The sequence below is a fragment of the Salmo salar genome, chromosome 18, assembly GCF_965601325.2.
Source record: "Salmo salar chromosome 18, fSalSal1, whole genome shotgun sequence".
NCBI classification, from domain to species: domain Eukaryota; kingdom Metazoa; phylum Chordata; class Actinopteri; order Salmoniformes; family Salmonidae; genus Salmo; species Salmo salar.
This window is the reverse complement of record NC_138308.1, coordinates 27,199,703-27,215,224: the sequence shown is the minus strand read 5'-3', so window position 1 is coordinate 27,215,224 and position 15,522 is coordinate 27,199,703. Positions and strand designations below refer to the sequence as shown.

The window sequence follows — 15,522 nt, the reverse complement described above, 5'->3', positions numbered from 1 at the left end:
GACCCTACTACTCGAGAAACCATGACGTTTATTTTAAACTATAGATGAAATCGATTATGATGAACTTCACAGGGCGGTGAAAGTGCATTGTGCTCTTCATACTGATTTCCAATAAATATAGAGGGTCTTATTCTGATGACACGATGCTCGACTGCCGTTTGACAAAGAAAAATATTATCGCTCTTATGACAATACCCGCACTGTATCTGCGATCTTTGGCTATAGCGCACGCGCCAAGGTAGGCAGCTTTGCTATTTAATGGCAAAACTATCGGTAGAGTTGAAAATGTGATGGAAACATATTGAAATTCATATTTTTATTCGGTACCTGAAAACGTAAGTGAAAAAATAAATGTTGTGTGCACTAAATACGTCATCACGCACTGATTTTCATCCGCAAAAAGTCAATTTGTTGGAAGCACTTCACTGGTGGGAAAATGTGCATATTTTCTTTTTGCGGGTTCGAGAATTCCGTGTTCAAAATAAGTGGGAACTCGGAAATCTCCGCCTTCCGACTTTAGTGTGTTCAAAACAACGGTTTACTCGAGGGGAAAAAAACGAAGTCTGACTGGGAAAATCGATTTTACGTTCATCCAACCCGGGCCTCTTTCTAGAGCTCCAACTTTCCGACCTGAAGATCACTGATGACATGATTTGACCCCGTATTTTTCCTTGTTGCCAGTTGCTTTGAACGCAACACTAGCTATTCAAAACAACTGTGTCGGTCAATTTGGTGAATGTCTTCATGTAATTTTTATTGATACAGAATCTTATTTCTTATCAACCACCAACATAACTGCAACTTCAGCAGAAAGTGGGTCTTGAATGTACGTTATTTCATTAAATTAGCGGGGGTTTTTTCTTCCAAAAAATGGTATCTTTTCATCTTCTCAAGAAACAAAAACTTGTGACAAATTCTTGCAGATCACAATCTGCCAAACCCATAAATCAGACATTAGTCCCTCAAATTAAGACTGAACACAAAAATAAACCATAGTACTTTAGAGGTGTATCTTTGAAACAAATCAAACTCTCTCCTTTCCTCACTCTAGTTGTATGACGCCCTGAAATCCCTGACTGCAAAACTATGTAAACAATATTTTTTCGAGATAGCCAAGAGCTAGATCACGATAAGATGATCTACAGATCTATGAATTTGTGCAGGCACGCGCAACTAAGAGGTTCTCGAGAGTTCAATCGATTTGAAGGGTCCAAAATGGCGATGGATGGTATGACCACATCTCCATCAGGACTATCGTATCACAATGTTGGGGACTTTTACACCAGAAAATTCGGTTCCAAGCCGGACGTGGTGCCGTCCGGGGTGACCGAGAGGAAAGTTGGTCCCCTGGATAAACCTGACATGGTGGCGGTGGATGTTATCAACGATTCAGGTAGTTAGCTAACGTTGCCGGTAACTATGTTATGCTAGCTAGCCAGCGCAACGTTATTGGTAGCTAGGGTAACGGCAAACTGGCTAGCCACCGTTAGAAACCATAATCAGCTATGAAGCATCTTTCCACAGCTGTGTGTAGGTAAATCTTCACTGTCGCTAATGCATTGGCACTGCCATGTTATGATTGTCAAGACGAGAAAACTTGTCAGCTAACATGTTTTGCTAGAGTGAACTTAACTGAATTCCGGGGTAAAGTTAACTAACGTTGACGAAGTTAACTAGCAGATTAAACGTTAGGCCAGCTAGCTAGGCCAGAAAATCAAAGCAGCGCTAGCTAGGTGGCTGACCGGCTATCTGCAGATTTCTTAAACCTTTGCCACCTGCATCTTCTTTGCACAGCCAGACCTAGCCATAACATTACGACTAAAATGAGAGATGGCTAAGACAGATCACCCAGATTGGAGTTTCCATCTGACATTTACCACGGTGTTTTACCCAAAAGGCTCCAACTTTTCTGTTTCCATCTACGCGGGGCGGCACCCGTGTGTCACTGCCCATGGCTCCAGCAGAACTGCTCTGTCATGGGGCCAAGGCCTGGCCACTGGTACTTCTCAGATTGCATTTACTTAACAATGGCTAACTGTGAACATTTAACACCTTATCACAAAGCAACTGTCTTGATGGTGCAGATGTTGTTGATTCTGCTTGCACCAAGTCTTTAATGTCACACTCCTGATGGAGACACAATTGCACCAAGAGTTTACATTAACATGAAACACTGGGGACACACTGGCCTGGGGGTAAGTCTTAGGTGGAAATGCATTTTGAAAACCATGCATAATTTAGGCTCCAGAGTGGCGCAGCGTTCTAAGGCACTGCATCTCCATGCAAGAGGCATCACTACAGACCCTGGTTCAATTCCAGGCTGTATCACAACCGGCCGTGATTGGGAGTCCCGTAGGGCGGCACACAATTGGCACAGCGTCGTTAGGGTTTGGCCGGGGTAGGCCGTCATTGTAAATACAATTTTTTTTCTTAACTGACTTGCCTAGTTAAATAAAAGTACAAAAAAATTATAATAATCAAACATGCATCATTCAGGTATCTTGAAAATAACGTCAGATGAATACTATACTTTATATCAGTACTTTGTATCAGTGTTTTTCATAACCATATACTTACTCTTCCTCTGCAGATATCCCATTGCACAGAAAAAAGCATGAAACTGACATGTTTGTGCTGGTAAGTTTTCCTTTTTTAAGACAAGTTGGGAGGGTCTAAAGTAAAAAAAAAAATTAAAAAAAAAGTATATTTATTTAATTAATTAATTAATTACTGGCAGCCTACTGTATCTGAAGAAGGATAAACACTACATTGTGAAGCCACTAGATGGTAGTATTATGTAAGACTTATAGCTCGTCTCCCCCTACTTCGCTGCAAGCTTTACAGGTTTCATCCTTCTCTCTCACATCCTTTCACGTGACTGTGTGTTTGTGTGGTACCCACAGGGTACTATACACCCATTCCGGAAGACGCACAGGTCCTTCTTTGGGAAACTCTCTCAAGAATTCCGCTTGGTGACTTCAGACAGACAGGTAAGTTAGCAGAAGGGGTGTATGCATTCGTGTGTATTGCCTAATACACCTTGCTGTTTGCACACTCTGAAAGAAAGAAATACAATATGTTTTATTCCTCTAACGACCTCTACAAGCCAGAATGTTCAATAAAATTATATTTCAACTTACTCTACCGGTTGTCTGGGTGGTTGTTCCTTATGTCTTGCAAAATAAAATAAAAAATACCCACAGGAAAGTATTATAAACCCTAGTTTTTAGAACGTCAGTCTATATTTTCAATCTCCTGATGCAGTCGCACGTGATGCACACTATGTAAACAATAGCGTCAGTAGATTGAAACTACAAAGCGGAAATACAAGCTGACAGAACTATATACACACCAGTGTTCTGAAAAGTCAAGTTAATAACACTTTCCTGTGGATATTTTGTCTCAAATTTCCAACGGTAGAACAACAAAATCAGGGGACAACAGGTAGAGAAAGTTAAAATGAAGTTGACTCAACATTTTGAATTTATATATTAGACAAAAGTGGAAGCTTCCACACTCAGACTCGTAGAGGCTAGCATGTACATTAATATGCCTCAGGGACGAACTCTCCCGCAATGCTCTTTGTTTGGGAATTCCTCAATCCCCCTTCCCAGATGACCCTGACTTTATTATTGCACTATTCTGGTAAGCTGTTTAGACATCTCATCTCATAGGCAAGTGCCCAAACACCTCATGATAATCTTTCACTCTATGGACTTCTCCATCACAGTGGGAATTGACAGGTCTTGCCAACCCAACTTGGCAAATAGAGTTTTCAGTAATCTGGTTGATAATGGACTTGTCCAGGAAGGCTCAGAGACTTGATGGAATTGTAGAACACGTGGGGTGGCGTGCAGAGTGTAATCTACTTTTTGGCCTACACCAAGGTCCTACTTTTACAAACAAAACCAGGAGTGGATTACAGTGCACAGTTTACAGAGCAAACAAAGTCCAAGGCTAAACATTGATTGAATGTGAAAATGCCGCTCCCCTCATGGTATCACATCTAATTTGGGGATGCTCAGCCCGTGTCGTGCCCTCCTGTGCAGTAGGTGCAAAGTATATGTTGTCTTCAAGCCCATTAGAAATCGATGGCAAGACAGTGTTGATTTGTGAAACGCACAGCCTCAGGTAGCTCAGTAATAGCCCTTTGCACTAGCCCAACTAAAGTTAATGGAGCTAAAAACAGTCACTAACTAGACCAGTTTGCGAATCTGCAACCTTTTGTAGGGGAGAGTGGGGTAAGTAGTTTATTTATTATTATTATTTATTTTTTATTTTTTTCATATTCAGCATCACTCAGTCGAGAAATATTATTCATTCTAACAAAGAAATCTACATATTTCAGGGTGTTGTTTATACCTGGAAATAATCAGAATTCATGTAACCGTTACAGTTTTGAGAACATATCTTGTCCAAAAAAACTGGTCTCTTAGCACAACTTACCCCGGGTATAGGGTAAGTTAAGCCGCCTACACATTTTTGTACTGTATGACATATTACCAGTTATTTTTTAAAACCATGTCTATCTTTATTTCCCAAACACAATTCAATCACAATATTGCATTTTGGTCTTTTAATCATTTTAAGCATCTTTTAACACAGGCTTAAAGCTGCAATATGTAACTTTTTGGGTGACCTGACCAAATTCACAAAGAAATGTGTGTTTATAGATCTGTCATTCTCATTGAAAGCAAGTCTAAGAAGTGGTAGATCTGTTCTATGCTTCTTGTTCTTAAGTTTAGTTTTAGCGTCTTTAACATTTGGTTTTGTACACCAGCTGAAAATACAATATTTTGGGTTATGGAAAGATATTTCACAGCGGTTTAGATGGTAAAATTATTCTCTTCACTATATTTTATTGTTTAATCACATAAATTGAAATTAGGCAAGCTATTAGAATTTTAGCAACCAGGAAATGGCGGTGCGATTTCTGTATAGTGCATCTTTTTAGCCTCTTACATCTAGACGTTCCGCTAGCGGAACACCTGCTCCAATATCCAATGATAGGCGTGGCGCGAATTACAAATTCCTCAAAAATACAAAAACTTCAATTTTTCAAACATATGACTATTTCACAGCATTTTAAAGACAAGACTCTCCTTTATCTAACCACACTGTCCGATTTCAAAAAGGCTTTACAGCGAAAGCAAAACATTAGATTATGTCAGCAGAGTACCAAGCCAGAAATAATCAGACACCCATTTTTCAAGCTTGCATATAATGTCACAAAAAACAAAACCACAGCTAAATGCAGCACTAACCTTTGATGATCTTCATCAGATGACAACCCTGGGACATTATGTTATACAATGCATGCATGTTTTGTTCAATCAAGTTCATATTTATATCAAAAAACAGCTTTTTACATTAGCATGTGACGTTCAGAACTAGCATACCCCCCGCAAACATCCGGTGAATTTACTAAATTACTCACGATAAACATTCACAAAAAACATAACAATTATTTTAAGAATTATAGATGCAGAACTCCTCTATGCACTCTATGTCCGATTTTAAAATAGCTTTTCGGTGAAAGCACATTTTGCAATATTCTCAGTAGATCGGCTAGCCATTTAGACACCGACCAAGTTTAGCCCTGATCAAACTCCGATTTACTATTACAAAAGTTTCATTACCTTTGTTGTCTTCGTCAGAATGCACTCCCAGGACTGCTACTTCATTAACAAATGTTGGTTTGGTCCAAAATAATCCATCGTTATATCCGAATAGCGGCGTTTTGTTCATGCGTTCCAGACACTATCCAAAATGGTAAAGAAGGGTCGTGCGCATGGCGCAATTCGTGACAAAAAAATTCTAAATATTCCATTACCGTACTTCGAAGCATGTCAACCGCTGTTTAAAATCAATTTTTATGCAATTTTTCTCGTAGAAAAGCGATAATATTCCGACCGGGAATCTCCTTTTCGGCAAACAGAGGAAAAAATCACAAAGACGGGGGCGGCTAGGTCACGCGCCTAAGCCCAGAGTCCCTTGATCGGCCACTTGAGAAAGGCGATAATGTGTTTCAGCCTGGGGCTGGGATGACGACATTCAGGTTTTTCCCGGGCTCTGAGCGCCTATGGACGACGTAGGAAGTGTCACGTTAGAGCAGAGATCCTTAGTAAAAGATAGAGATGGCAAAGAAGTTCCAGAAATGGTCAGACAGGCCACTTCCTGTAAAGGAATCTCTCAGGTTTTGACCTGCCATTTGAGTTCTGTTATACTCAGACACCATTCAAACAGTTTTAGAAACTTTAGGGTGTTTTCTATCCATATATAATAAGTATATGCATATTCTAGTTACTGGGTAGGATTAGTAACCAGATTAAATCGGGTACGTTTTTTATCCAGCCGTGAAAATACTGCCCCCTAGCCATAAGAGGTTAGAGGGATACTTTGGAATTTTGGAAAGGAGGCCCTTTATCTACTTCCCCAGAGTCAGATAAACTAGTGGATACCATTTTTATGTATGAAGGTATAAGTAGTTTTGTGAGCCAATGCTAACTAGTGTTGGCGTGATGACTGGAAGTCTATGGGTAACACAAGTTAGCATTGGCTTGTGAAACTACCTGTAATTTCCTTCATACTGGACACAGACATTAAAATGGTATCCACAAGTTCATCTGACTGAAGTAGGTAAAGGGCCTCATTGCCAAAACCCCCAAATATCCCTTTAACACCTAACAAACGCTAGTTTAAAAAAAACACTTAACATGGGCCTGTTACCTCATATCCCAGCGATAATGCTTTCCATTACGCCTGGGAAGAAAACACTTCAATTTGCTCAACTTGCTATTGGGTCAACTTACCCCAAGGCAAACATTTAGACAATATTAGCCCACACAGCTACAAGGATGCACTTTCATGCTACACAAATACAGTTGAAGTTGGAAGTTTACATACACTTAGGTTGGAGTCATTAAAACTCATTTTTCAATCACTCCACAAATTTCTTGTTAACAAATTATAGTTTTGGCAAGTCAGTTAGGATGTCTACTTTGTGCATGACAAGTCATTTTTCCAACAATTGTTTACAGGCAGATTATTTCACTTATAATTCATTGGATCACATTTCCAGTGGGTCAGAAGTTTACATACACTAAGTTGATTGTGCCTTTAAACAGCTTGGAAAATTCCCTAAAATTTTGTCTTGGCTTTAGAAGCTTCTGATAGGCTAATTGACATAATTTGAGTCAATTGGAGGTGTACCTGTGAATGTATTTCAAGGCCTACCTTCAAGCTCAGTGCGTCTTTGCTAGACATCATGGGAAAATCAAAAGAAATCAGCCAAGACCTCAGAAAATAAATTTGTAGACCTCCACAAGTCTGGTTCATCCTTGGGAGCAATTTCCAAATGCCTGAAGGTGCCACGTTCATCTGTACATACAATAGTACACAAGTATAAACACCATGGGACCACACAGCCGTCATACCGTTCAGGAAGGAGACGCGTTCTGTCTCCTAGAGATGAACGTACTTTGGTGCGAAAAGTGCAACTCAATCCCAGAACAACGGCAAAGGACCTTGTGAAGATGCTGGAGGAAACGGGTACAAAAGTATCTATATCCACAGTAAAACGAGTCCTGTATCGACGTAACCTGTTAGGCCGCTCAGCAAGGAAGAAGCCACTGCTCCAAAACCACCGTAAAAAAAAAAAAATTGACTACAGTTTGCAACTGCACATGGGGACAAAGATCATACTTTTTGGATAAATGACCTCTGGTCTGATGAAACAAAAATAGAACTGTTTGGCCATAATGACCATTGTTTTGTTTGGAGGAAAAAGGGGGAAGCTTGCAAGCCGAAGAACACCATCCCAACCATGAAGCACGGGGATGGCAGCATCATGTTTTGGGGGTGCTTTGCTGCAGGAGGGACTGGTGCACTTTACAAATAGATGGCATCATGAGGGAGGAAAATTATGTGGATATATTGAAGTAACATCTCAAGACATCAGTCAGGAAGTTAAAGCTTGGTCACAAATGGGTCTTCCAAATGGACAATGACCCCAAGCATACTTCCAAAGTTGTGTCAAAATGGCTTAAGGACAACAAAGTCAAGGTATTGCAGTTGCCATCACAAAGCCCTGACCTCAATCCTATAGAAAATTTGTAGGCAGAACTGAAAAAGCGTGTGTGAGCAAGGAGGCATACAAACCTGACTCAGTTACATCAGCTCTGTCAGGAGGAATGGGCCAGAATTCACCCAACTTGTTGTGGGTAGCTTGTGGAAGGCTACCTGAAATGTTTGACCCAAGTTAAACAATTTAAAGGCAATGCTACCAAATACTAATTGAGTGTATGTAAACTTCTGCCCGCTGGGAATGTGATGAAAGAAATAAAAGCTGAAATAAATCATTCTCTCTACTATTATTATGACATTTCACATTCTTAAAATAAAGTGGGGAGCCTAACTGACCTAAGACAGGGAATTTTTATTAGGATTAAATGTGAGGAATTGTGAAAAACTGAGTTTAAATGTATTTGGCTAAGGTGTATGTAAACTTCTGACTTCAACTGTAAAACTACCGTTCAAAAGTTTGGGGTCACTTAGAAATGTCCTTGCTTTGGAAAGAAAGCACTTTTTTTGTCCATTTAAAACAACATCTAATTGATCAGGAATACAGTGTAGACATTGTTATTATTGTAAATGAGTATTGTAGCTGGAAATGCAAGATTTTTATGAAATGTCTACGTAGGCGTACAGAGGCCCATTATCAGCAACCATCACTCCTGTGTTCCAATGGCACATTGTGTTAGCTAATCCAAGTTGATCATTTTACAAGGCTAATTGATCATTAGAAAACCCTTTTGCAATTATGTTAGCACAGCTGAAAACTATTCTGATTTAAAGAAGCAATAAAACTGGCCTTTAGACTAGTTGAGTATCTGAAGCATCAGCATTTGTGAGTTCGATTACAGGCTGAAAATGGCCAGAAACAAAGAACTTTCTTCTGAAACTCGTCAGTCTATTTTTGTTCTGAGAAATGAAGGCTATTCCATGTGAGAAATTTCCAAGGAACTGAAGATCTCGCTGTGAACTACTCCCAGAACAGCGCAAACGGCGCAAAACATCAGTCTCAACGTCAACAGTGAAGAGGCGACTCTGGGATGCTGGCCTTCTAGGAAGAGATGCAAAAAAAGCCACCTCTGACTGGCCAATAAAAATAAGAGTAAGATGGGCAAAAGAACACACACACACTGGACAGAGGAACTCTGCCTAGAAGGCCAGCATCCCGGGGTCGCCTTTTCACTGTTGACGTTGAGACTGGTGTTTTGCGGGTACTATTTAATGAAGCTGCCAGTTGAAGACTTGTGAGGCGTCTGTTTCTCAAACTAGACACTCTAATGTACTTGTCCTTTTGCTCAGTTGTGCACCGGGGCCTCCCACTCCTGTTTCTATTCTGGTTAGAGCCAGTTTGTGCTGTTCTGTGAAGGGAGTAGTACACAGCACTGTACGAGAGCTTCAGTTTCTTGGCAATTTCTATGTCGATGTAGACTATGTAGATATTCCATTAAAAAAAATCAGCTGTTTCCAGCTACAATACTCATTTAGAACATTAACATTGTCTACATTATATTTCTGATCAATTTGATGTTATATTAACAGGCAAAAAAAATGTGCTTTTCTTTCAAAAACAAGGACATTTCTAAGTGACCCCAAACTTTTGAACGTGTGTGTATGTATGTGGGCACCCCTTCAAATTAGTGGACTCGGCTATTTTAGCCACACCCATTGCTGACCGGTATATAAAATCAACCACACCACCATGCAATCTCCATAGACAAACATTGTCAATTGAATGGCCTTACTGAAGAGCTCAGTGACTTTCAATGTGGCAACGTCATAGGATGCCACATTTCCAACAAGTCAGTTCATTACATTTCTGCCCTGCTAGAGCTGCCCCGATCAACAGCAAGTGCTGTTATTGTGAAGCTGAACGTCTAGGAGCAACAACGGCTCAGCCGTGAGGTGGGAGGCCACACAAGCTCTCAGAACGGGACTGCTGAGTGCTGAAGTGGGTAAAAATTGTCTGTCCTCGATTGCAACACTCACTACTGAATTCAAAACTGCCTCTGGAAGCTACGTCAGCACAAGAACTGTTCGGCGGGAGCTTCATGAAGCGGGTTTCCGTGGTCGAGCAAATGGGTTTCCATGGTCGAGTAGCTGCACACAAGCCTAAGATCACCTTGTGCAAGCCAAGCGTCTGCTGGAGTGGTGTAAAGCTCGTTGCCATTGGACTCTGGAGCAGTGGAAACATGTTCTCTGAAGTGATGAATCACGCTTCACCATATCACACTCTGACAGACAAATCTGGGTTTGGCGGATGCCAGGAGAAAGATGCCTGCTGCCGGAATGCATAATGCCGACTGTATAGTTTGGTGGAGGAGGAGTAATGGTCTGGGACTGTTTTTCATGGTTTAGGCTCCTTAGTTCCAGTGAAGGGATATCTTAACGCTACAGCATACAATGACATTCTAGATGATTCTGTGCTTCCAACTTTGTGGCACCAGTTTGGGGATAGCCCTTTCCTGTATCAGCATGACAATGCCCCCGTGCACAAAGCGAGGTCCATACAGAAATGGTTTGTTGAGATCGTTGTGGAAGAACTTGACTGGCCTGCACAGAATCCTGACCTCAACCCTATCGAACACTTTTGGGAAACATTGGAACGCCGACTGCGAGCCAGGCCTAATTGCCCCACATCAGTGCCGACCTCACTAATGCTCTTGTGGCTAAATGGGAGCAAGTCCCCCGCAGCAATGTTCCAACATCTAGTGGAAAGCGTTCCCAGAAGAGTGGAGGCTTTTAGAGCAGCAAATGGGGGACCAACTCCATATTAATGCCCATGATTTTTGAATGAGATGTTCGACGAGCAGGTCTCCACATACTTTTGGTCATGTAGTGTACGTTTAAGACCTCATATTGAAGCTTATAGCGAGCCCAACTGATGTATTGAACAATCTACTTTGATGTAGATACACGCATCATGAAACCTCAATGCAATAAATTCATTTGACTTGGTGAAAATGCGTTTTTTGGACTTAAGTTCCGTACCACTTTTCCCATGTGGTTTCTTCGTTTAGACTCCATGAAATTACCTCTTCCCAAATATTTGGTCAAATGATTAATTTTGTAGATAGTTTCCTAGAAACAAGGGTGGCTCATCATCCCCCTTTGGCTCAACATACCCCTTTGGCTCAACATACCACTCTCTCCCCTACAGGTCAACTTTGGTTTGCCCTTGTTTTGTTAAGCCTTTGAAGCATCATCTATCCCTTGCACAAAGACAAAAGTGGCTATGTGCAATGTCTTTGACACGTTTTGCCACGTAAACATTACTTTTTTTAAATGTATGTTGTATCCAAAATATGCCTGGTATATTTTCCTGGAAGGCTTTTGATTCGCTTTAGGGTATCTGGCAGAGAAAAAGGCAAAAGGCTCTGCAAAGTGCAATGCTGTTATACAAGCCAAGCTGTAAGAGTATACGTGACCTTGACAGTGAAGTCATGTGAGGGCATGTTATGCCTTAAAACACTTAGGACTTTAAAATAAGGTCTTTATGGAGGATGGATATGGAAATATTCTTTATGGAGGAATGGTTTAAGATGTGTTCTCCACAGACTGGAGTGTTAAACTGGATCCAATAATTTTTTTACAAAATTATTACTTGTTAAACATTATCTCTTTCTCTGAGCAATTGTTTTAGTATAAAATAATAAAAACAAAATGTTTCTATGAGTCAGGAAGACTCTGACTGGATATTGTAGCATACAATAAAGCTCAGTATTTATTTTATAGTCTTTTTTTGCTCATCTTTATCAAGGGATCCAATAATTCCGGACCCCACTATAGGCTAGTAACAAAGGATCAGGGCTGTATGTGAAACCGACATCACTGCTAGCTTAGTAGTATTAGCTTCCTCCCTGAGTACAACTTGGAGTAAACTGTCCGTACCACGGCTCGAACCCGGGTTCCTCTGCCGCGCTAACACGTACATGACTGACATCCTTGACAACGTACGAACCAGTTGAGCTATAGAAAAATATCCAATTTAGATAGCACCATTGGCAACATTTTAAGCTGTGCAGTGAGCTTACGGCATGTTCTTATCTCCATTACACATGGGATATTGGATGGTATAAAGACCGGACTGTAAGGCTTCTGTCCACAGGGACACATTAAGGCTCTTGACTGATACCCTGCTCTCCACTGACGGTGCACTGTGTACAGCGAGGGTACATGGGGGTTCAATCCCCTCTTTAGGAATTATCTGTATGTGTTCCATCTGCCGGTGTACTAGCTAGCTCTGCTAGTGTAGCTCGGCATGCCTCTACCGAAGGACCAATGGGATGGCCAGCCTTGGGGCTGCACTGTCTGGGATAAGCTGCTTTTGGCTCCAAGCGGCCCATCTGCCAGAGGTAAAGGCCCTCATCTACATGAGTAGGGACTAGGGAGAGAGTGTGCTGTGGTGTGACTTCTGACTACTCTCCCTAAAAGCTGTATGGAAGAGACTGGCACTGGGTTTGGTTTTATAGGAACAGAGACAGATTGAGGTAGAGTCATCTTAGTTCACTTCACATGCATAGAGAGGAGACTTAAGTTTTCTGAAATGAGAGTTCTAGACTTGATACTTTGGTGGAGAAAGTGGGGAGTGTTGTCTTTCTTGATAAAGGTGTGATTGTGTGATACTTGAGGCTAGGCTCACTGTGGCTGAACACTGCTCTGTCCATGCACCTACTAGCAGGAGTCTTCTAGAATGATTCTGTTGACCTGGCAGTAAAATACAGTGGGTCCTCTCCCCCTGTGCTGTGGAGGTGGCCTATACTCTGCTGGATTAAAGGCATAACAGTGAACAAATGAGTCACACAGAGAAGATGCAGCCAGTCTAACTTCCTCACTACGGAGCTTAGCAGTCACTTGGCATGTGTCCTGTATAATACACTGCTCAAAAAAATAAAGGGAACACTTAAACAACACAATGTAACTCCAAGTCAGTAACACTTCTGTGTAATCAAACTGTCCACTTAGGAAGCAACACTGATTGACAATAAATTGCACATGCTGTTGTGCAAATGGAATAGACAACAGGTGGAAATTATAGGCAATTAGCAAGACACCCCCAATAAAGGAGTGGTTCTGCAGGTGGTGACCACAGACCACTTCTCAGTTCCTATGCTTCCTGGCTGATGTTTTGGTCACTTTTGAATGCTGGCGGTGCTTTCACTCTAGTTGTAGCATGAGACGGGGTCTACAACCCACACACGTGGCTCAGGTAGTGCAGCTCATCCAGGATGGCACATCAATGCGAGCTGTGGCAAGATGGTTTGCTGTGTCTGTCAGCGTAGTGTCCAGAGCATGGAGGCGCTACCAGGAGACAGGCCAGTACATCAGGAGACGTGGAGGAGGCCGTAGGAGGGCAACAACCCAGCAGCAGGACCGCTACCTCCGCCTTTGTGCAAGGAGGAGCAGGAGGAGCACTGCCAGAGCCCTGCAAAATGACCTCCAGCAGGCCACAAATGTGCATGTGTCTGCTCAAACGGTCAGAAACAGACTCCATGAGGGTGGTATGAGGGCCCGACGTCCACAGGTGGGGGTTGTGCTTACAGCCCAACACCGTGCAGGACGTTTGGCATTTGCCAGAGAACACCAAGATTGGCAAATTCGCCACTGGCGCCCTGTGCTCTTCACAGATGAAAGCAGGTTCACACTGAGCACATGTGACAGACGTGACAGAGTGTGGAGATGCAGTGGAGAACGTTCTGCTGCCTGCAACATCCTCCAGCATGACCGGTTTGGCGGTGGGTCAGTCATGGTGTGGGGTGGCATTTATTTGGGGGGCCGCACAGCCCTCCATGTGCTCACCAGAGGTAGCCTGACTGCCATTAGGTACCGAGATGAGATCCTCAGACCCTTTGTGAGACCAAATGCTGGTGCGGTTGGCCCTGGGTTCCTCCTAATGCAAGACAATGCTAGACCTCATGTGGCTGGAGTGTGTCAGCAGTTCCTGCGAGAGGAAGGCATTAATGCTATGGACTGGCCCGCCCGTTCCCCAGACCTGAATCCAATTGAGCACATATGGGACATCATGTCTCGCTCCATCCACCAACGCCACGTTGCACCACAGACTGTCCAGGAGTTGGTGGATGCTTTAGTCCAGGTCTGGAAGGAGATCCCTCAGGAGACCATCCGCCACCTCATCAGGAGCATGCCGAGGCGTTGTAGGGAGGTCATACAGGCACGTGGAGGCCACACACACTACTGAGCCTCATTTTGACTTGTTTTAAGGACATTTCATCAAAGTTGGATCAGCCTGTAGTGTGGTTTTCCACTTAAATTTTGAGTGTGACTCCAAATCCAGACCTCCATGGGTTGATAAATTGGATTTCCATTGATTATTTTTGTGTGATTTTGTTGTCAGTACATTCAACTATGTAAAGAAAAAAAGTATTTAATAAGATTATTTCATTCATTCAGATCTAGGATGTGTTATTTTAGTGTTCCCTTTATTTTTTTGAGCAGTATATAAAAGTAAGCTTTTATCCAAAGGGACTTAGTCATGGCGTGCAAACATTTTACGCATGGGTGACCCCGGGAATCGAAACCACAATCCCGGCGTTGCAAGCGCCATGCTCAACCAACTGAGCCACACAGCAGCCATGGATAACTCAGGCTTATAATGCATGCACGTTGCGTGGCGCATGCTCGGGCTGATGATGCAGTATAGTGTTTGTCGCAAGCTGATGATGCAGTACTTTAGGTCGACACGTTATTTATAGATGATATATCAGCAACTGTAGTCTGTGACTCAGGGAGGCTGAATTTCCTAAGGGTGTTTGCGAGTGTCACTCCAATGTAAAATTTAACTTAGATATGTGATGTCTTCAGTACAACCCTCAGGAAAAAGATGTGCTGACATGTTTACCTGCAATACCGCCGTCACCCAGAGGGTGTCAGTGTGTCATCTCGTGTGTTTTTCGTGTGTGTCTGTTAGTGTGTGGTTGGGATGTGTTGTGCAGCATACTGTCGCTCTGTTTGCACACACACACGGTCACAGCGTTCTGTAGGGCCCTGACGCCACAACAGGCCCACACACACACTTCAGCTCCTATCTCTGTCCCTGGCTCTGGCTGTCACAAGACGCCCTAGCCCTGTCATAACACTGCGCACCGCAGTAATTGTAGATTTCACAGCACTCCAAGGACAGCCTCTGACTCCAACACAAAGTGACAGGCCAAGCAGCGGTGGATGGCCTCGAGTTTGTACCGTCCTCCTCACATTTTCTCTTTCCATTTTTTACATGGTTTGTCTGATACAAAGCATTCACTGAATTACGGAACAGATTAAAAAAAAATATATATATATATATATATATATATTTTTTTTTTTAACAGACAGATAGGTTATGTTATGCCAGTGCCTAACCTATCGTCCACTTTCATTACCTGTTAATATCCCACTCCCATCAATCCTATAGATCTAAAGGAATTAATTTGGTTTGGAAAGCTCTATTTAATG

The 15,522-nt window shown here is 42.3% G+C and overlaps 1 protein-coding gene across 1 annotated transcript in view; it reads left to right on the top strand.

Moving 5' to 3' along the window:
• The first annotated feature begins 1,166 nt into the window (after positions 1–1,166).
• LOC106577110 (zinc transporter 6) overlaps positions 1,167–15,522 on the top strand; it is a 76,414-nt gene continuing 62,058 nt past the window's right edge. Inside the window, exons 1-3 of the mRNA XM_014154850.2 lie at positions 1,167–1,393; positions 2,591–2,637; positions 2,904–2,990. Coding sequence (XP_014010325.1) covers positions 1,216–1,393; positions 2,591–2,637; positions 2,904–2,990 — 312 coding nt within the window. The 5' untranslated portion in view covers positions 1,167–1,215. The remainder of the gene's footprint in view (positions 1,394–2,590; positions 2,638–2,903; positions 2,991–15,522) is intronic.